The following is a 24,335-nucleotide window of genomic DNA, read 5'->3' on the forward strand; positions in this document are numbered from 1 at the left end:
TTGCTGATCATGGATTTCAGATCTTTTTTGCTATTAGTAATAAGGACTATATTGTCTACATGTTTGATATGGGTGATGTTGGTTCATTTAGTGAGAGGCCAGTACAACATTCTTCTAGAGCTTCTCTGACAACATTACCTATATATATGTGTGTGTGTATGTGTGTGTGTATATGTATATATTGGTAATGTAGTATGGAGAAAGTGGACAGCCTTGCATAACTCGTTTTACAATATGTATTTCTTCTATTTCCATTTTATTAAATTTTACTATTGCTTTTGTGTCTTTATTGCTTAATGAGATTAATAATATAGGGATCTATGTTTTTTCAAGGATCGATGAAACAACAATAAAGAATTGTTTTCTATTGTAAGATTTGTTAGTATAGTCTCTATCATTAAGCCCATCTGTTCCTCTTCTAAGATTTTTTCATAGATAGATTTAATTCGGTTTTGTATAATACAGATGAAAACCTTGTAAACATTATTAAGTAGAGAGATAGGCCTATAATTAGTGCATAATCTTTTATCATATTACAAATACAGATTTTTGTACTAGGTGTTTATCAGAACTTTCCAGTTCTCTCCTCCACCCCCCCTCGTATATGGTGGAGTTGAAACTAAGAGAATGACAATGATTAGTGAAGTGCCTCAGGGCTCTGTACTAAGGCCAATACTTGTTAATTTGTATATTTGTATATTAATGACATATGGAATGATGGGGGGATATTCGATTGTTTGCTGATGATGCGAAACTGAGGATGACTGAACCGTGAAATGCATTGCCTGATAGGGTAGTGTGAGCAAGAATGGTCAATGAGTTCAAGCAGTGGTATGATAGACTTTGTGCTTCCTAGGAAGGACCTCTCATGATGAGTCTTTTGACTCCATGGAGGCCTGAATAATAATAATAATAATAATATATATATATGATCAATAGTACTGTAATTTTTGTTCTGAATCCTGCTTGTTCTGGAGGTTGGGAAAAATCTAGTTTGTTTTGTATTCTGTTGCTAATGATTTTTGTGAAATTTTAGTATATTGTTTGTATATTACCACTTAGTCATCATCAAAGAGGAGTGTGTTTAAATTCATATTAAAGGATCGTTTAATGTCTGGATGTTTTTTTTTCTATTCCATTTTGCTATTTCATTTAAATAAGTATTAAAGTTGCAGATAGGGGTATCCTTGGTCTAACTCCTTGGTTTATTTCTCTGCAAGATGATAATTCAGACTTCAATTGTCTGGGTTTTTTTTTATCTTTGCATGTTGTGTATATGAATATACTATGTAACACATATGCAGAATTCATGTTTTAATTACCAAATCGATAAATAAATACCAGAAACAACAAGATAACTTCATTATGATTTTTGGCATATGTGATTTTGTATGAAATTTAAACAACTCTTTTTTATACTATAAATTAAAGATACCAAGAAATTATGTACTTGAATTAAACCAAGTACAGTATATAATTTCTTGGTATCTTTAATCAACTGTTTTTTGTGTTATTTTTCACATGATAGAGAAACAAAGAAAAGAAACCACATGCTTTACTCCTTCATTTTGTGAAGCTACTTGTAACTGCAAACCAACACTTTACTGGTGCTCACTTAATACTTGATTCATTTTATTTTCACAGGTGAAAGAAATATTTATATATGGCTAGATGATTGTTATAGCAGCTAAATCTTGCTATAAATTTTATTTTTTCAATATTTACTGTATTTGCCGGCGTATAAGACGCACTTTTTTTCTTTGAAAATAGATCTGAAAAACAAGGTGCGTCTTATACGCCGATACTCAGTTTTTTATTATTTTCATTTCTGGAAATTTTCTCTGTTCCGAGTTACGTGATTTCTTTATTGCTTCCTTGCGGTGTGTGTGTATGATAGCATTCCAGTTACATAGAGCAGTGTTTCTCAAACTTCAGACATCCACGTTCATATGATTGGTGCGGTAATAACAAAAGATCGTGCTACTAAATGACAAAGACAAGCCGAAAGTTGAGTTGAAATGCTAATTCTCTTCAACTGAATTCCTTATATAATATAAGGAAACACATTCACTATATGTTTCTTCGTTTTAACACGTTCACTCAAACAAAACCATATGTTGCACTGGCAACATATGGTTTTGCTTGAGTCATACAGCATTTTCTGTGGGAGGGGGGACATGCAATTCATTAGTTAGTGCTTTTTATCCCAGTTGTCTCTAATTGCATAGTTTGTTGAGAAACATATTGCACAGCCTGCAGATGTCTCTGTACCTTATTCAGTGATACAATAGGAACATCTTACGATCTCGAACTTCACGGATACATTGAATTTTATTCTATGTGTTAATGATACATAGCCGAAAATTGCCACGGACCCCCTGAAGACCTTTCACGTACCTCCATGGGTACGCATACCACACTTTGAGAAACACTGACATAGAGTTCAGTGGATGCGCATGCGCTGTCATCGACGATCACAGCTGTGTCCTGTTCGTTTAAACTTTCCAGTTGTCGCAGTTGTGAAAAGTGATAAATTTCTGCTGTTAAATTTTCTCTAAATTTCTTGGCAAATTATGGCTGAAAAACGTTGGCATTGTTACAATATTGCATACAAACTACCTGTGATTGCGTATGCTAAAGAACATGGAAACAGGGCTGCAGAGAGGCATTTTGGACCACCCCCAACTGAGAAAATGATAAGAACTTGGCGGAATCAGGAAGAGGATTTAAAAAAAGCAACTCGCAGTAAGCATAACCTATGAAGTGGAACTGCAAAATGGCCAGAACTTAGGCAGAGCTGAATACTTGAATTTTAGACCACAGAAAAGTGGGACTTTCAGTGTCTACAAAAATGATTATTCATCAAGCGAAAGCGATGGCCACTAACAGAGGGATCACCAACTTTACTGGATCAACATCATGGTGTTCAAGATTCATGAAGAGAAATCAGCTATGTATGCAGACTAAAACAAAAATATCACAAAAGATACCAGCCAAATATGAAGAAAAAATGATCGAATTTCATCAATTCGTCATTAACGCAAGGAAATGAGAAAATTTTGAAATTGCGCAAATAAGAAACATGGACGAGGTTCTGCTGACTTTTGATGTGCCCTCAAACAAAACTGTAGATTCCAAGGGCACTAAAAGTGTTACTATTAAAACTTCGGGGTACAAAAAAACTCACTACACGGGTGTTTTATCCTGCTGTGCTGATGGGACAAAATTGCCGCCACTATTGATTTTTAAAAGGAAGATGCTACCCAAAGAAAAACTGCTTAAAGGAGTGTTTGTACATGTTCAAGCAAAAGGCTGGATGGATGGAGGAGGAATGAAGTTATGGATAAATAAAATTTTGTCTAGGTGCCCTGGTGGACTGTTGAAGAAGCCTGCCATGCTAGTATAGGATCAGTTTCATTCTCACAGAACAGACGATGTTACAAATAAACTCAAGGAATTGAAAACTCAGTTAGCTGTAATTCCAGGAGATCTAACTAGTCAGCTTCAACCTTTAGATGTCTGTATTAATAAACCATTTAAGGAATTTATGAAGGAGAAGTGGAACAGCTGGATGCAGTCTTCAGATTTTGAGGTTATGCCATCAGGAAGAAGCCTAGCATTTTTTCTCAAGTTTGTGAGTGGGTCAAAGCTTCATGGGATGCTGCAAAAACTGAGACAGTGGTGAAACCATTTAAGAAGTGTGGAATTAGTAATGCACTGGATGGTACAGAGGACAGTTTGTTGTATGAAGACTCAGATTCTGATTTAGAAGAGGTTTGAAGTGTCTCTTATTTAGCTCTGGAGATTAATTTCTGGGTTTTGACAATTAAAAGGTGGGTATTCTTTCCTAGTTAAATTTGGTATTTGTTGAAAGTAGACCTACTTATTACTTTATATTTGAAATACTGTAAATTCATTATAATATTCAGTGATAAAGTTTTTTTCCTAAAAAATGTGTACAAAAAAGGAGGTGCGTCCTGTATGCCAGTGTGTCTTATACGCCGGCAAATACAGTAATTCTTAATTTATTTTATGTTATGCTATTTACAATATTTTTACTTCCTGTACCATTTCTTAGCTGAGAAATGGTAAAGGGGTTGTATTCTACAGTGGTATTCTACTCGAAATGGACAGCCCATTTCGAGTCCTCCTCAAAGCAGTAGTAGTTTATTATCCTACGTAGATTTTGAGCTCATGGTAATTTAAAAATATCTGATTGTAGGCTCTTGTTGGAGATAAAACACTTGCTTTTTGGCTGATGGACAAGGAGATGTATGAGTTCATGAGTGTATTGGACAACTTAAATCCAGTAATTGATAGAGGCATTGCATTGCATAAATTAATAAGATTAATTACATATGGACTAGGAGGAGAGGGTTGGCTTAACTTTATGGGTAAGTTTTTTTTTTTTTTTATCTGAATATTCAGTTTTATCACACTATCTGTATTTCTTATGACTTAACATTATTTATAAATTTGTATGCAAGAGTTTGGAAAATATGATTACATGTATTTTGTGTATCATAATAATTATATAATAATTATTATTACGTGACACCCCCAGGGAGTCCAAAGACTCATTGAGGGAGGGTACCTATTCTACAACTGTCTTCATCACTCAATCCAGCAACTACATTAGCGCCATCTACCGCTCACCACCACCACCACTAGTATTTTCACAAACAATCGCAAACATGCATGCCCACGATGGGATTCAAACTCACAACCTTTTGGCTGGAGAGTGGATACGCTAACCATTCAACCAACCCAGGCTGGCATAATATAATAATTTGCTTGCCTGGTTGGCTGAGTGGTTAGCGTATCCACTCTGCAGCCAAAAGGCTGCAGGTTTGAATCCCATCATCGGCATGGATATTTGTGATTGTTTGTGAAATACTAATGTTGAGTGGTGGTCATTGGATTGCATTGGTGTGGATGACGATGGTAGTTGGGTCAGTGGAGACGGCGAGTTGTGGAGTGGGTGCTCTCCCTCGCTGAGTTTTTGTACTTGGAGGTGTCGTATAATAATAATGATGAAATTTTATTTGAAATTTATTGTAATATACATTTGAAATTCTCTTTTTGAAGTATTTTGCACACATAGCCATCTCTCACCAGGATGCATTCTCATTCTAAATGCATTCAAAATATGTTATTTTCTTTGCATAAGTTACACTTTTATTTTCCATGTTATTTTCCAGAGTTTTATTTCCAGAGAGTTGAAAATAAAATTTCTGCATCTGAAATCCTTATATTGAAACATTACAACATTCCCTTTTAAAGAATCACAAAATCTACAATTTTATTTGCCAGTTTTCTCTAAAAGCCATAAGGTAAACCAATCATCTTCAATTTCTTAGGTACTTTTATCTCTGTTAACAAAAGTTCCAACAGAAAGCTGTTTCAGCTTATGTTAAATGGAATAGAAAAAGAGAACTATGGAAAAAAAAACAGAAATGGCTAAATTTTAAGACAATAGAAGCAAAAATAGAGTACAAAAGATATTTCCAATTGCAAAATGAGAAGTAAGGAAAAAACAAAAATGGAAGAATTTTGTAACAGAACTAGAAAAGGATATATCTGAGCCACAAAGAAAAACCTATAAAACATAGGTTTATTTTGAAAAATTATAAAACATACGGCTTCGTTTATTATGAAAAAGTCTTTGATAAAATACATGAACACCGAAATAAAAGAAAATGTAAAAGTACAAAGAATGGATTTAGAAAAAGGGCAACTTATTTTCAGAATCTCTAGATTGGTGCTAACAAAGAAGTAAAATTTTATACAACAAAGAGTGATCTAACAGAAAATATTATGAAATCTGAACTAAAAAATACAATAAACAAGGTGAAAAATAGGAAAACACCAATAGATGACTATAAACATGGAATTCTACAAAAACGCAGGTGAAAAATTTAATGAAAGACTCCTGACATTCTTTAACATGGTCTGGATTTCTGGAAAAAAAAAGCTCAAAACTCTTGGAAAAAAAGCACTGGATATTCCAATTTATTAAAACAGAAAGATGACCACAATAAAGAGGAATTAGTCTACTAAATGCAGGACACAAATTATATGCAGGAATAAATATTAAGAGAAACTAAACAGTATTGTAGCAGACAAACTACTAGAAGAATATAATGGATTCTGAAAAGGCCGATCTTGTATACATTCAGTTTATGTTCAAAAATTATTAATCGAAAAGAGAAGAGAATTTCAAAAAGAAACACACATGGCCTTCATTTATTATGAAAAAGACTTTGATTGCTGGGTGAGCCGAGTGGGTAGTGTATCCATTCTTCAGTCAAAAGGCTGCGGGTTTAAATACTGCCTTTGGCATAGGTGTTTGTGATTCTTTGGAAATACCAGTGGTGGTGGTTGGCAGTAGATGACATCGGTGTAGTGGTGGTCAGTTGGTGAGTGAATGGTGGAGACGGAGTTGTAGAGCATGTACCTTCTTGAGACTCCCTGGATATGTCAAATAATAATAATCATAATCATCAAATTCATGATATATACCTCAGGGAGTATACAGGATATGATAGCACTACATGAAAAATTACATCTTTACTACCTTCCTATCTACAATTTTCCTCCAAATCAGTCTGTTACCTGTCAAGACTTCAACATTATCAGAACTTATATTTCTATCTTCTAAGGCACTTTTTACTGTATCAATCAATCCACCTATATCTTGTCTTCCTCTGGGTCTTTTTCCTGGCAGAAAATACTTATTTCACTAATATTTCCTCTCCCATTCTGTTTAAGTGACTATACCACCTGAGATTAGCTCAGCTAACACATTTATGGATGCTAACAATGTCAAATTCTTTCCTAATATCCTCATTTTTAATATGATATTGCCATTGATGCCATCTGTTCATGCCCCTAATTTTTCTCAGGACTCTCATATCTGCGGTCTCTAGTCTTTGGTCAAGTGTTTTACTTCTGACCCAACTCTCAGATCCATAAGTTAAAATTGGCTTGAATACTGTCTTGCATACAGCTCATTTAGTGTTTTGGCTAATTTCTCTCTTAATCCATATAAATTTATTCAGTTGACTTCCTATCATACCAGCTTTGTTGATTCTGTTGTCTATTTCCATATTTAATTTACCAGCCTCACTAAAAATCATGCCTAAGTAGCTGAAATGTTTTACTTGTTCTATTGGTTCTCCATTCACAATGCAGTTGATATTTTCAACGATATTTCTGCCTATTTTCTTTAACTTTTTAATGCTGACCTTCATACCATATCTATTACAACAGTTATCACTTTAGTCAGGGAATCTTGCAGACTTGTAGTAGATTTATTTAGAAGCATAACATCATCCTCATAAATCAAAGAGCTGAGATTAACATTTCCAATTTTGATATCTGTTTTAATGCCACTTCATAATTTGATCCATATAGATAATGAATAACAGAGGGTATAACGTACATTCTTGTCTGACACCAGATTTAATATTAAACCATCTTCCTGTACTTCCTTCAATTCTAACTGCTTACTTACAACTCAAAGACTAGGTATTGCTTGATATAATGCCCAATTGACACCATATAACTGTAGCATTTCAAATAGCTTCTCTCTTGGCACCTTGTCATATGTCTTTTCCAGATCTACAGATCAACTTAAATACAGATCTTTTGTTATATTTCCATGATTTCCCAACTATCTGTTGTAAAGTGAAAATCTGATCCTGATGGTCTCTATTTGGTCTGAATCCAGCTTGTTCTTCACTAAGCTTCTTTTCCACAATCCTTCTCAACTGTTTCTCAAGTATACTTGCACATATCTTAGCACAAAAACTCAGTAGAGAAATACCTCTGTAATTCTCACATTCAGTTTTATTTCCCTTTTTATGTACGGGTACTATGAGAGCTCTACTTCAGTCATCTGGAATTTGCCCCTCTGTCTAGGCCTTCTGAAGTATGCAGTGCAGCCACTGTAAGACTTTAATACTTCCACACTTCAGCATTTCTGGTCAAATATCATCTACTCATGCTGCTTTTCCACATTTCAGGCTTTTGATGGCTTTTTCTACTTCAAGTATGGATATGTATTCCTGGCTGCATGCCTGGTGAGTTATTTCTACCACTGTGCTGTCATTACTGCTTGTTTCATTTAGCATTTTTTGAAGTAATGACTCTATATTTCAAGGATATCTTTTTCTCCAGTTTTCATGTCCCGTTTATCATCTCTAATTCCTTTTACAGCATTCTTTCCTCCATTTCTGAGCTTCTTCAACAACTTCCGTAATATCTTGCCACCTTCTTGATATTTATTTTCTACGTTCTTACCAAAGTCTTCCCACGATGTTTGTTTAGCTAGTTTTACACAGTGTTTAGCTTTCTTACATTTGTCTCTGTATTCTCTAAGAGCACAACCTGACTTATTTGCCAGGAACTTTTGATATGCTTTCTTCTTTCCTTTCACTGCCTCTTTAACTTCCTGTAGACTTTGGTAAGAACATAGAAAATAAATATCAAGAAAGTGGCAAGATATTATTATTATTACTACCCGAAGACCTCATGGAGTCAAAAACTCATCTGGGAGGTCCTTTTATCACACACACAGCTCATCATAATGTGTCTTAAATACACTCAAACTCCTTGCAGAGACACCACATTCTCAGGCAAGGCATTCATATCATTTACAACTCTACACGAAAAACACCTGCCTCTCACTCTCACACCATCTTTATACGGTTTCCAGGGATGACCTCTGATTCTCCCCCTATCTCCCACTATTTTATATAGAACTTCTTCAGCATTCATCCTATAACATGGAGGGAACTTATGATGAAAAAGACTTTGATTGCTGGCTGGGTGGGCCGAGTGGATAGTGTATCCGTTCTTCAGTCAAAAGGCATATAGAGACCTTACCAACTTGTAGGTCTCTATCATATCTCCCCTCTTCCTCCTGTCCACCAGACTCTGCAAATTACATCTTCTCAATCTTTCCTAATACTCGACATTCCAGAGGTCATAAAGGTGACCAAATCTGGGCACAATAGTCCATGTGTGGCCTAATCAAAGCCTTATACAATGGAACAAGAATCTTCTACACGTCAGTGTCCTCCGCATCATTCCTCCAGATATTCTGGAGGTGTTGAATAAGCTCAGAAATGGAGAAAAGACTGCTGTGAAAGGAATTAGATGACATGAAAACAGGAGAAAAAAGATATCCTTGAAGTATAGAGTCATTACTTCAAAAAATTGCTAAATGAAATCAACCAGTGAGACATTTTCTTTGGATTTTATTGGACCATAATTTTTTATATAAATATATGTATACAATCGTCATCCAGTTTTGCCAGCTTGTGTCTGTCTGGCTATGTTTCATATTTTAAAAAAAGGACCAAATATCAACAATCAAAAAGAAATCAATCAGTGCTTTCTTCAGGGCTTGCCACTGAATCTTCTAGGTTTGGTTCCTGTTCTCAGTCTTTTATTTTTTCTTCAATTATGTTTGTGTATTTTAGTCTACAGTTCAAATCTGAGAGCTGCTCAACTTTTATTCACTTTAAAACTTTCTTACATGTTATTCTTTTCAATATGAAATTCAATTTTATCCTGCTCAAGACTAAATAGTGATCACTTCTAATTTCAAATCCTCTGTACACTCTGGTGTCCTGCACCACAGAGAAAACATCACTATCAACAATAACTTAGTCAATGAGACTTCTCTTTTTCCTTGCCTCTCTTCTCCATGTGAATTTGTGCACATTTTTATGTTGGAACATGGTGTTAGTAATAGCCAGTCCATGTCCTGAGCAGAAATCCAACAGATATTTGCCATTATTATTAGTTTTGCTCTTTTCTCCAAATTTTCCAAAAAATATTTTTGTATGTCTCGCAATCATTTCCTACTCTGCTATTGAGATCCCCAACAAGGACCAACTTTTCCTTTTTCATTGTCAGTTGCTTTTTCTAAAGCATCAAAAAATTCCTCCACTTCTACCTTAGTAGAACCTTCTTTGGGACCATAGGCACAAATAAGTCTCATTGTCCAGTTCCTCATTCTCATATTTGCCCATATTACTCTACTTGAGACTGACTGCCATTCAAGAAGATTAGCCTCGTATTTTGTGTTGAATACTATGGCTACTCCTTCTTTTCCTTGATTGTCATTGCCTGAATATAACATTTTGTATTTATTGCTCAGAAAGGTTTCACCAGATTTTGCATTTTTTGTTTTAGTCATCCCTATTATGTCGATCTGGTACTTATCCAATAATAATAATCAATCTTCAATCTTCACCACCATTTCTGAGGTACTAATTGGTCGATAGTTGGATATATCGGTCTTTGGAAAGAATGTATAATAATTCCATTGCACAAGGGTATTATTATTATACATTCTTTCCTTTCTTGCAGAATCTTCCCTGTTCTGAGACTCATAATAAACAGCCTGGTCAAAGGAGTAGCCAGTTCAGCCAAACACTCTTTTAGCACATGTGCTGATATCCCATCAGTCCCTATTGTTGAATTCTTATTTAGTTTGTGCACCAGCTCTAATACCTCGTCCTCATATACCTGAGTTTCTTCTTCCAGGGAAGAGGTAGCAGTGAGCTCAATATCGCATACATCAGATTGATAGATTTTAACAAAATGGCATTCATTAGTTGAACAACCTCTTTTGCATCTGTAACCCTCATGCCATCTGCATTTAGAAGAGTTAATCTTTCATATTCATTCTTCCTTTTACTTACAGCATATCGATAGAATTCTTGTGGGTTGTCTTTAGCATGCAGAGCCAGTTTCCTTTCATATTCAGACTTTGCTTTCTGTACAATTGTCTATTTTAGCCTACTGCTTATAATTTTCATAATGTACATTCTTATGCATATGGTATTCCTTCCACATCATTCTTTTCTTACAAATCTCTTGCTTAATAAGATTACAAATCCATTTGACTCCTACCCTATTTATTCTTTGAATTCTTTGGACATACTCTGATATTACATCATTTACATCATTTAAGTATTGTTTAAATGCTTCTCATGCACTGTTGATATTCTTCCCATCCATCAGCCGATCCCATTCCAATGAATTTAGTATACTCATCAGTTGGTCATAATTTCCTGTTTTTTAGTTCAGCATCTAATGTTTGTTGTATAATGAAACCTTTAGGGCAATCACGACTAAACTTACTCACGTAACCGCAGTAAGATTTTTTAATTAGTAAATATTTCGTCTTAAGCATCATAGGACATCGTCAGTACAGTTAATTCACACAATACTAGAAATCACATACGGTTAGGGCACATGCTTACAATGGAATCCCTCTACGCATGCAGTATCATGTTATAGAATTAAATTAAAATATATCTGAAAAAAAAATTACATTAAAATGAGATCACTTGTATAAAATTATTTTACACAATTTAGGATGTCAATTTCCCAGACTTTAGGGATAGTAAGAACGCCATTACGGTTCAAATTGGGTCTCTGATGTAGGACTTCAGCACTTTCTTTATATAAACATTCATGTTTATATAAAAACTATGGAGAAGTTAGGTCTTTTTTCAATGGATCCTATGGTTTGGGTTTTCAATTCCGTGTTGTGCGAGGCCAGATTTCTGCAGTTTGATAAGACGGATATGGTCTTGATGTTCAGAAATGTGTTTGTTAATGGATCTACCTGTCTGTTCATAGTAGGACAATTTACAGGAGCATGGGATCTCGTACATCCCAGATAGCATCAGAGGTGAGAGTTTGCCTTTAGGATAAGGTAACCATTGTAAATCTGGTTGTTTGGTTTGTAGGTAGCAGCCAATTTATATTTCTTAATAATTTTTGAAAGATGCTCGGAGATGCCTTTGACATAAAGTATGGGAATCTTATGGGCTTGTTCTTGTCTAGGTTGATGTGTGGGGAAGTGACTGATGATTTTTTGAGTTGTTTTTGGATTGTATCCATTTTGTATGGCTGTATTTTTGATTATTTCCAATTCTTGGTTTAAAGATTCTTCGGAGGAGCAGAATCTGTGTACTCTGGTTTAATGATTTAATGATGCCAAATTTTTGAGATGGATGATGAGCCGAAGAATTGTGAATGTAGCGACCTTAAAATGTTGGCTTACGATAGACAGAAGTGGAGATGGAACCATCTTCTTTTCTTTGGATGTGGACGACCAGGAAGGAGATTCCCTGTGGAGATTCTTTTTCTATCATGAATTTGATGCGAGGGTGAAGAAGGTTGATTTTATCTAGAAACAAGTGTAGTTCTTGTTCAGAATGACCCCAGACAGCAAAGACGTGATCGCATATTGTTGCCAGATTTTTGGTTTAGGATTAAATGTGAAAATTTTTCCTTCAAAGTGTTCTAGGAAAAGGTTGGCTAAGGGAGATCCCTTTGCTGTTCCTAAATTGTGTAAAATAATTTTATATATGTGATCTCATTTTAATGTAATTTTTTTTTCAGGTATATTTTAATTTAATTCTATAACATGCTACTGCACGCATAGAGGAATTCCATTGCAAACATGCACCCTAACTGTATGTGATTCCTAGTATTGTTTGAATTAACTGTACTGATAATTCCTATGATACTTAGGACGAAATATTTACTAATTAAAAAATCTTATTACTGTGGTTACGTGTGTAAGTTCAGTCATCTAACCTTTATCACATGCTTTCAATTGATTAGCTCTTTTTTTGTGATTGTTTTTCTATAATAATACTAAAAATGGCTATGAAACAGTCAAAAATTCTACAAATAAAAAGATTTAAATTAACATAAGTGATTATTAATTAGTCATAACTAATTATGCCAGTTTGATACTGCTGTAATTCTTATCTACCTATTCCAGTTATTTTCCATTGATACATCTTATGTATCAATGGAATCATTATGGTATCTATCTTGAATTCTCCTGAGGTTGAGTTTGTTCCACTAACTTTTCACTGTTTGCCTTGTTTCTCTGATGAAAATAGCATGGGTTTTGTTTAACTAGGCAACACCACAGCCATCATGTCTTTCTTCTTTTTGTACCATCACTGACTTTTGATTTAAACTAGTAAAGAATACAGTTTTGGTGGCTAAACTTCAAATTGCCAGCTCATCCACATTTGTTCATTATCCTGGTAGATACCAGTTGCACCATGAGAAATTTGGATTGGGCATTAGGTCAGAAGCCCTAATCATCACTGGCACTGGGGGGGGGGCTTCCAGTGATGGTATTGGCCCTTTTCATTCTTCCTCTGTTTCTTTGCTTTCTTTCCATATTCTTTGCTCTACTTCTCCTGAGTCTTTTTTACTATCCTTTCTTCCAGACCACCATCACTGGGATCCAATGCCCTGCCTCTATGTTTGCTGTGTGTTGTGACTTGTGGATATCTAGAAAGGGAGACCCTGGTAGTTTTGCATTACTTTGGCCTCTACTTCAGCAAGACAAGTGGGCCTGGATGGCCCAGCTGTGATCAATGGGCTTGCCTGTAAAGGTCAACAGTAAGTCTCTTGCAATGTCTTTCACCCTATGGTTCGCATGTGTGTGACCCAAGGCTTGCTTCAGTGCTGGTATAGTGTCCAGGATAGCCCTGGTGTTCCACTCCCAAGAGCAGTCATTGCTTGCTGGTCAGTGGGCATGCATATGTGGCTTCATGGTGAGTGAGGGAGATCTGTTGTCACCCCCCCCCCTTTCAGCATGAATCCTTCATCCTCAAATGTTTCAGGTGCCCTAACAAGGTCCAAACCAAGTACTGATTGTCAAAGATACATCATTTCAAAAATCAGTTGATAGATATAAATCTGATAAAGGTAAGCTCTCAATCTCTATTTACTATGGAAGTGTCATGGGGTTCGAAAGAATATTGATGATATTAAGATTTTGCTGCAGAAACACAAGCCTTTCTGTTTCTTTTTGCAGGAAACATTTAAAACCTAGTGAGGAACTTACCTTAAGGAATTTAGCTATTGTATGCAAGGATAGAACTGGAGATTTTCGTACATCCTAGTGGGCAGTCATACTCCTTTTCATCATCCAGCTTAATATGCTCTGGAAGCAGTAGTGATTCACTTCTCTGTGGGATTTCTTATTACAGTATGTTCGATTTATTTACTACCGAGTTATAAGATTGATGGAATTTGATAATCTTGTATTACAACTTCCTGAGCGCATACTTCTTATGGATGACTTTATTTAGCAGAACACTCTGTGGAGTAGTGGCAACACAAATGGATGAGGTCATATCATTGAGTGAGTCTTGACAATAATGGACTCAATACATTTGCCTACTCATATTCTGCAATAGATATAATCTGTTCCCCTGCCATTTTTCCACTGCTTACGTGGGATGCCAAAGAGAACACATACAGAAGCAATCATTTTCTTATTCTTTGCACAATGTCTTCACAGGAACCATGCTCTCCTACATGAATCCCCCATGTGCAAAATGGACCAGGATGACTGGAATGCCTTTTGCCATCTTAATTTAATGCTGATACAGTCAGTCAAACACCTATAAATAATGCAGTAAAGTATGCAACAGATTGTATTGTCCAGGCAGCAACAGCCAGTTAAAAAAAAAAAAAAATCTCTATTTCTACTCTATCCAAAGCTTTGGTGGTACCCAGAGTGCCTAGGTAGCCAAAGATGTGTTGTTGCTGATCCAAAGCTATTGCAGATACTTTGGGTGAACATTTTGCCAGAATCTCAGCAACAGCTTTATATCCTTCTGAATTTTTAATATTGAAAGAGCAACAAGAGAAACAGTGGCTAAATTTCTTTACCAATAGATTTGAGCTGTATAATCAGCCCTTTGTTAATAAGGAACTAAAAATATAAATAGAAATGATAAAACATCTTCCATTGTCTTCTATGGATCTCCTTTTCTTAATATATATATATATATATATATAACAGAATGCTTACAGGAAAAGTTTCTGGATTCTTGCAAAAAGTCAGCTGTCATCGCTATCCCACAACCAGGAAAGGAACCAACAGGACAAGCAAACAATTATTGACCTATTGCTTTGATGAGCTGACTTCATAAGATATTAGAGGAAATGGTTAATGCAAGACTTATCTGGTATTTAGAAATTAACAATCTTCTCTCTAATACACAATGTGGCTTTCATAGACATCATCTGACTTTGGACCATTTGGTCTGTTTAGAAACTTGTATAAGTGATGCATGCCTGAAACAAGAACATCTGATTTCAGTATTCTTTGACATGGAAAAAGCTTATAACACAGCCTGGAAATATTGCATATGAAATCTTGATCTCACAGGACACCTGCCTGTATTTATTAAAAACTTTGTCTAGCCAAATTTTCCAGATGAGTGGGAAGTACACTATTTCAGTCATGTCATCACGAACAGGGTGTTTCCTAAGGCTGTGTCTTTAGTGTGACACTTTTTTTGTTATCAAAGTTAATTCAATCACTAAAAAGCTTCCTTTCACTGTAGGCAATGTTGATTATATTGATTACCTCACAATTTACTGTCACCTTCTTAACATGAGGGTAATTGAAAGAGAACTTCACGCAATTACTGTATTTTTCACCTTATAAGATGAAGAGCTGGTCTTACTAGTAGACCGAAAGAGAATTGGGTTAATGTTCCAGAACCTGGAATATTAATCGAATTACAGAATCTGGACATGGAAATTGACCCCTCTAGGACCAAGTGCAGTAACACAACCAAACTCAGAGAAGTTGATGGGAGTCTTGGGGAGAGTTGTCTTTTCTTTGTAAAAGTTTGGCTCCCTGGAATCAGTTTGTCTGGAGAGGGGGATACTATCCCCATAAAGCACCACACCTCCTGTGGGTCTAGAGTGCTCCTATCAGCGCTTGAAAATCTGAGGGTGATTTTTGTGCCAGACCATACCCATATCTGCAGCAGGTCTCCAAGGTGAACAGCCTCTAGTCAATAGTTTGACTAGAGGCTGTTCCCTTAATGTAGTTAAGGGAAGTTGGCAAAATGGATCTGTAACCTCATGACAAGGATTGGCTCTGAGAACTGGACTGATTGGGCTGGGGTCCAAAGCAGGTATGGCACTTCACTGAGACTGGACAAAACTATCCAGTCCCAGTGCAGCCATTGGGCTGCACTGGGACTGGATAGTTTTGTCCTTATACTTATACTGGATAGTTTTTCACCTTATAAGGTGAAAAATACACTGTCTTGTGGAATGCCTCAGCTACCTGGTGTGCCAAATTGCCTGCCTGGTGTGACTGTTTCAGCCAGCAACTTATAGCTGACTCAGAATTGGCACAGACCAGAGTAATCCAATTTTCTGATTAAAACAAAGCAATTTGATGGACGTTGCGAGGTGTTGCTGCCAATGAAAAATGCTTTGTGGCTGGAGTTCTTAATGTTTAAGTGAAAGAATATCAGTCATGTTTATGAGTATATGGAGGGAGCAAACATGACTCTCATTGAGGTGGATGCCTTACAGACATTGGATAGAGGTCTGGTTCTGCAGTAAGGATGTGGAGTAAGCTAGCCAATTTATCATTGTAAATATCTCTCAATGGAGAAAAATTCATCACAGAGAGCCTGATGATAATTTATAAGGAGCTGAAATAGCACATAAGAAAAATCCTGTGTGGAAGGCCAGTTCCAGCATGCCTCATTGAAGGTGCGGTAGAGAGAATGCTGAGTGCTACTCTTAGAAACAGAGTTGGTTGCTCACTCTGTCTTACCTATGTGCCCATCACAGGAAATTAAGACCAATTTTGACGAACGTCATTATTATAGGATTGATGAAAAACCCAATATTCCAAGAGAAAAAACTCTCTACCTCCATATGAGATCGGCTAACTCGCCTTTCATCGAAAGAAACCAGATAAAGGTTCCTCACGTCACTGACAGGAATTGAACCCAGGTCTTTCCGACCAAAGGGCTTTGTCTATATGACTGAGCTACTGAGGCTCTTTTGTTCTGATTAATCTGTGAATAATCTCTAGTCAAACAGTTAACAGGACTCCAGGTTTGATGTAGTAGATTTTCCACCAGAGGTCAGGCCAGTAGTGTTAACCGTTTGACCAAATTAGTGTGACCTTATCATACTGTATGTATTGTAATGAAGCTTGTCTTCTTGTGTGTGTGTGTGTTACTCCAGATGATGATCTTGATATGAAGTCAAAATGTTGGGTGAATATTTTGATTTATATTATGACTATAGAGGAATTTGGCATTTAAATTGCAAAGAGTGGACAATAGATGATAAGATTATAAATAATTGGTAAGTAGCTTTAGCAAATATTATATTAACAGAGACATATTTTATCCCTTGAGATTGGTTTAAAAAAAAGCCAGGCTTGTTCATACAGTTCTGAGATTTAAATAATATTGGTACTGTCTTCCTTATTTTCAATTTTGACTTTATAAGTAGTGATAAATAAATAATGTTGTCTGTTATAGATACATCATGAGTGTATTTGTAAGTAATAGAATGTGCCTGTGTCATTGATAACTCATCAGAAATTGGTAGAATATTCGGATTGACCTGAAATCTTAAAACTGAGGCATCTTGTAGGCAGCAACAGGAAGAAGTTGTTTTGGTCCATGTCATTAAACACTACATAATTTTAAAATTGTCATCTTGATCTTAAAAATGTGTTTTAAATTTTTAATGTTCACTGCAATGTTCAAAGTTCAATAATCATTCATATAGTTAATCTGAAGGGAAATTGTTTATGGCCATGTAAAACATTTCATTATTACCTTCTGTGATTATAGTTAATCTGAGTATCTCTTCATTAGTTGTTTATTTTTGCATATTATATAGGGAAAATAAAGAATTTAATATAAAACAATTATATTTCATTTTGAGTATCATCGTCAGAGTAAATACACAAAAAGAAAAGTCAGGAATTGATAGCAAACATTACATAGTGCGTCTATTCTACCGTAATATCTGTTATTTTTCTTCTATGTTTAATATCTTTTCTTTTACTCTTCTATATCTTTATTCTATTCCTAATTCTTTATAACTTTACTCTAATGCACTTTTTCTCTCTTATCCTTTCTCATTTACTCTACTGCGTACTATGAGATTATCCACTTTCCGTATTTACTAGTTGAATGGCTATGAATTCTGGAAATTTATTTGTCAGACTGCACCACCGATATATCATTTAATTGGCATAAGACTAAATAAAACTTCCAGTAGATTTGCTCTCATGAGCAAAGTTTCTTTTATCAATGTTTACTTTAACAGTCGTGTTTCGTAAGTAACTGAACTGCGTTTTTATTGCCTTAAATTATTTCCCGCTCACAAGTCCGATTTATTTAAGAACAGTGCAGTTGTAAAATAAAAGAGGCAGCACTTTTAACAAATAATTAAAAACACATTTAAAAATTATACATGAATTAAAAAATAGGGAGATTGCTTTCTCTATCCATTTATAAAATCTTTAGCATAAATTAGAATCTTTTTACTTTAACACTAATTAACTTCTTTAATTTACAATCTTATTTACTCTCTGCTTACAAATTCAACTTATTAAACTTCTAGTTTACTTGCAAAGAGGTTAGCTAACTCTCTGTTAAGTTATCTTTACAATTTTTATATCAACTTCCAATATGCCAATCAATTCTCTTAATGACACTTCTTACTGCTATTAACCAAATTCTTAAAAGTCTTTCTATAACATACTATAAGAGGAATTGTACAAAAGTATGGAACTTACAAAGGCTCTGTATTCAGTCAAAAGTCTTGCACAAAAAGTTCTAAGACAATTCTTTCATCTCAGATCTTTAGCTTCATCAGGAATGTCTGGCTTCATTAATATCTCATCGGGAAAATAGCGGGCTGTAGACTGCGGTACTCATTCAGCTCCGGCAAAAGGTTGTTCTCCCACGGCGAAAAGAAAAACTTCAGAGTGAAGCTGCCTCAGGTAATTTCTGGGGCATCATCATTTTCTATCTGATCACATTCCAGATTATCTTCATCTCCATAAAGTTCTGTAACATACTCTTTCCATCTTATCATTTCTTCATTTTTTTCCAACAAAATCTTTCCTCTTTCATCCTTCAAAGCACTGCTTTTTTATCCTTCTCTTCTTCCCTGAAATCAAGTTCAAGTCTTCATAGACCTTTCTCATATCCTTTGCTGTATCATTTTATTATTATTATTATTATTATTAGAGAAGTTTTAAAAAGAAAAATTACTAAATTAAAAATATGCTAAAAATTAAAATTAAATTGGCATCTGTATATAAATATAGAGATACAATAAAAATATTATTTTTATTCAAGTGCAGTAAATAGAAAGCATGTTTAAGACATAATGAAGGTCAGCAACTGAGTGAGGCACTGATGTCATTCAGCAGATGGGCATTTCACTTGAGCCCACAAATGTTCAGTGGGATTCTTATCAAGAGACCTGGTCAGGATAGCACACACAGAACTTCGATGTTTTGTTCAAAACAAGCTTGCAAAGTGCAAGTTTCGTGATGTGGAGAGTTTTCATGCTGGAAGAGTCCAGATCCACTGGGCTACATTGTCACCATGTAGGGCAATAACTGGTCCAAAACACTTCCCAGGTAAAAATTAGAAGTCAAAGTACATTGATTGGGGAGGACCCAGTGCTCTTCATGAGAGCAAGCTGCATACTAGGATACCACCACTGACATGTTTCTGACCAACCAAATAGGCTAGTCATAATGTTTTGGCTCATGAGTGTGTGTGTGTGTGTGTAACTATATATAAAAATATAACCCTAAGTATTAAACCAAGGAGGTTATTATTATTTGGTAACCTCCATGGAGTCAACCGACTCATTGTGGGAAGCCCACTCAACCAGCAACATGTCTATCATAATGATCTTTGAAGTTATTTACATTTCCTGCGCTCACAACACACTCAGGCAATACATTCCACTCGCTAACAACTCTCCATGTAAAAAATCAACTCCTCACTCCTTTCTTCACTACATCTCTATACAACTTCCAGGAATGGCCTTTCATTCTTAACATCCACTCATTTTATAATTTCTTCTGTATTAATCTGATAGAATCCCTTAACTAACTTGAAGATTTCTATCATATCTCCTCTTTTCCTGCTATCCACCAACCTCTGTAATCCACATTCTCTCAAACTCTCTTCATAACCAACACTCCAGAGGTCCTGATATCAGTTTAGTTATTTGTCTTTGAACCCTCTCTAGTGTTTCCACATCACAATGATAACTGTGTGACCAAATCTGAGCACAGTAGTCCATATGTTGTCTGACTAATGCCTTATATAGATCATAGAAGCAATATGATGTTCAGTCTTTGCAACATGTGAGATGTGCCCTCGGAACTTCAGTCCACTCTAAGATCCCGAATCTCATCCATTTCCTGAAGTACTGCTCCACCAATACAGTATGTAGCCTTATATCTCTGCATCCCAAAATGTAGTAAAAATGAGGAACATCATCATCTCAAGACTAAGTGGAACTAGCTGGGATTGCAGAGAGCTGAGGTATTAGGATCTTTCAGTAAGGAAATACCATGACTAGACATATTACTTACTAATATAATAATGGAATTAACTCACGTAAATTATTCTTTATTCATAGAATTTTCGCCTGAGTATCACAGGCATCATCAATACATGTACAAAGGCTAATTAAACAATAACTTAAACAATAAATTAAACAATAACTTAAACAATAACAATAGAAAAAATATTGATATGAGATGAAGATAAAAAGAAAATACTAAAGACCTCCTTCAGGGGTGCCCACTGAGATTATATGGTTTTCCAAAATTGTATAAGCCAGGAATTCCATTAAGCCCTGTTGTAGACTGTATAGGTTGTCCCACTTACAAAATATCAAAATTTCTGTCAAATTTACTCGCTTTTTCAACTAGAAGAACTGCCACGTATGTAAAAAAAAATTCAGTGGATTTCAGAAATAAAATTTCTGATTTGCATCTAGACGATTCAGAGATTATGATTAGTCTCAATGTTGTATCACTATTTACAAATGTTCCATTGGCAGACAGCATTGAATTACTACACCAAGAATTTCCTCCAGACATAGTCAAATTATTTGAATTTGTAATAAAGTCTGATTATTTTTCCTTCAAAAACCAGTTATACCAACAAATCGAAGGAACAGCAATGGGGTAATCCAATATCTCCTGCTATTGCCAACTACTTCGTGGAGCACTTCGAACACCATATCTTTAACAGGGCTGATCTTCTCTATAAAGGGGCCCAGGTGCAAGAAACCTTTTGAGGCCCTAAAATATTTTTCAGAGGTAAAAATTAAAGGATTCGAAATAAACATATTGTAAAGCCTCTTACCTGCAAATGATTTTGGCACAGGAAAACAAAAAAAACACATTCGAAATATAATACGTTTCTGCAAGTGTGTACCTACTGTGCCCACTTGATCGTGGGGCCCAGGTGCATTGTACCCCCGAGATGGCCGGCCCTGATCTTTGACAACATTACACCCAGCCCTAACTTGTGGTTCAGATAGGTGGACGACATTTTTGCCATATGGAAGAGCACTTCAGAAGAATTACAACAGTTTCTCTCAAAAATAAATACACTTCATCCAGAGATCCAGTTCACCCTAGAAGTAGAAGTAAATAAGCAGTTAGCCTTTCTGGACCTCTTAGTTCTTTGTCAACCAGATGGTAACTTGCAATTCACAGTCTATAGGAAGGAGACTCATACAGTCGGTACATCCATGCTGAATCACATCACGATCACGGTTAAAAGGCAGGTACTATAAAACACTAAATCATAGAGCCCACTCCTTTTGTTCTTCAGAAGAACTATTACAAAAAGAATTACATTATATTAGTTCCTCCTTCATATCCAATGGTTATAAGAATTCCTTCATAAAAAGAGCTTTAAGTAGTCGTGCTCCAGCATCTTCTTCAAATACAGAAGAACTATGCATATACCTATCTCCTATGTACAAGGCATTAGCAAACGTATAGCTAAAGTTTTAAAACAACTAAATATTTGTGTGGCCTTTCGACCCATCAGAAAAATCTCCACATTCCTCATGTCTCCAAAAGACAAGCTCCCACATCTCAGCTACCCAGGTGTCTACCAGATTCCCTGCTCTTGTGGGTTATATTTAGGACAAACAGGAAGATCTGCTCTGATCTGGTTAGAAGAACACAAGTCGTATATCCAGTACCTTGAACCTGAACAGTCTGGACTTGCAGAGCATGCCATCAACACCAGACAGTGGAAGAAAACAAAAGTCATTCACAAAAGTCGGTTCCTAATGGAACGGCTTTACAAAGAAACATGTGAACGTTACTTCACTCCCATAACCTAAACAGATCCAATGGTCTATGTCTTTCCCCCTTGTTGGAGATAGTAATCAGCAAATCTTTCCTAACTTGTAATTGTATACACATATATATATATTTATATATATTTCAAAAAAATATTTATATATATTAAATTTCCTAAATAAATTTAGGAAATTTAACCTTAACTACTTAGGTGGTGCTTTGTGAATATAACAGTTATTGTTTAATTAGCCTTTGTATCTGTACTGATGATGCCTGTGATACTCAAGTGAAAATTCTATGAATAAAGAATAATTTATGTGAGTTAATTCCGTTATTATATTAATAAGTATTAGGATCTTGAGTCTGGCCCTTGTTTACTCTGATGCAGAGTAGTGTGCACCAACCTGGGAGAGGCTCACACAAACATTATTGACTCCCAACCGAACATAACCATGCACACAATTAGTGAGACCTTGAAATCTACCTCTCTGTCATGGCTACCAGTGCTTTCCAACATAGCCCCACCAAATACATGAAGAAAACAGGCTTCACTAAAAGAACTGGAGAATATCACAAATAACTCCCTACTGCCTCTTCATTCAACCCTTATAAATCCTCCTAGAACCCAGGTGAAGTCAAGGTACCCATTTTTGGATGTAACCAGAGACCCCTCTTTTCTGGCCCAGCACCTTCAATTCATGACATGTGTATCCAAAAGTAGCTCTCTTGAAAGACTCCTGCGGCTTCCAGCCCAGCTTCTTCTTTCCTAGAAGACTATGGACAACTATCAACAGAATTAGGATGAACCAAGGGCAGATGTGTCTACCTCATATATAAATGGAATATGGCAAATAGCCCTTACGGTGACTGCACCCATATCCTACAAACTGTCAAACATATCATCATTGACTGCTCCCTTTTGCCATTTTCATGACAATCTGCAGGAGATACTTCAAGTGTCAAAGGAGGTTCTAGAGTGGCTTTCAACATTGGACACTGAACTATAGCTGAACTCTGCCATAAGAATACCTACCTACCTACCTACCTACCTATATCTTTTGGCTACTTGTGACTTTTCATGTGATACTATCATAAGATCCAGTACACTACATGATAGATATTGCTGATGATGTGTACTGTATATATATATATATTTTTTTTCATGTGTAAACACCCACCCACTTGGTTTTATAGTTTGGGTTATATTTACTATATGTGTCGGCATATAAGCTGAGGCCTTTTTAGGTTTTAAACTTATGTCGGTTGTATAAGACAACCCCTCAATTTCTTCTTTCTTGTATTAATGCAATGTTAGGTATTGTTGTTATATCTGTTATTTTTATATCTATGCATATCCATTTTTTTTTCATACCATAGATTTAGCATTTATGCAAATTACCCTAATTAAAAGTGATTAGCCCTAATTTTAATTATTTTTTTTTAATTTTAGGATTATTATAATTGTTATCATTTAAAATCATGGAACAGCAACAAAACAAAGAAAGTGTGAAGCTCGATTTAAAACAGGGGTAATTGAAATGGCATAGCAAACTAATAACTGTGCTGCTGCAAGAAAGTTTGACTAGAAAATTTTTTTCTAGAATACTAAGAATCTTCTAGAAAAAAATAATACAAAAATTGATCTTATAACAGGTGGTTTAACTTCTATATTGCAGCCACTAGACGTCTGCTTGAACAAACCATTTAAAGACCACATGCGAGAAGAGTGGAATAATTGGATGTTGACTGGTGAAAAATCGTTTACAAACGGTGGTTCTATGCGTGCTGCATCACTTGATATGTTGTGCAATTTTGTGATCAAAGCATGGAATAAAGTAAAAGTAGAGACTGTTATAAAATCATTTAAAAAGTGTGGTATCTCTAATCTTATGGATGGTATGGAAGATGATCTGTTCTGGGACGCTGATGACGATGATAATGAAATCAATTCACTGGATTCGAACTGGGATCCATATGATGATCATTTAAACAATGAATCTGAAGAACTGTTTTCGACAGATGATGAAGAAAATTAACATGAAAATTGAGGTTAATAATTATTTGTTTTTTAAGACTTACATCTATTGTAATATTTTAAATAAATGTATGTAACAAAAAATTA

The 24,335-nt window shown here is 35.5% G+C and overlaps 1 protein-coding gene across 2 annotated transcripts in view; it reads left to right on the forward strand.

The window, feature by feature from the left end:
• The window catches only part of AGBE (1,4-alpha-glucan-branching enzyme), a 380,299-nt gene that overhangs the window by 261,882 nt on the left and 94,082 nt on the right, over nucleotides 1-24,335 (forward strand). For both annotated transcript variants that reach the window (XM_090411694.1, XM_090411693.1), the window contains exon 11: nucleotides 4,223-4,394. In XM_090411694.1, coding sequence (XP_090267820.1) covers nucleotides 4,223-4,394 — 172 coding nt within the window. The remainder of the gene's footprint in view (nucleotides 1-4,222; nucleotides 4,395-24,335) is intronic.

The sequence above is a fragment of the Typopeltis vanoorti genome, chromosome 21 (assembly GCF_054136105.1).
Source record: "Typopeltis vanoorti isolate ZY-2024b chromosome 21, IOZ_Tvanoo_1.0, whole genome shotgun sequence".
NCBI classification, from domain to species: domain Eukaryota; kingdom Metazoa; phylum Arthropoda; class Arachnida; order Uropygi; family Thelyphonidae; genus Typopeltis; species Typopeltis vanoorti.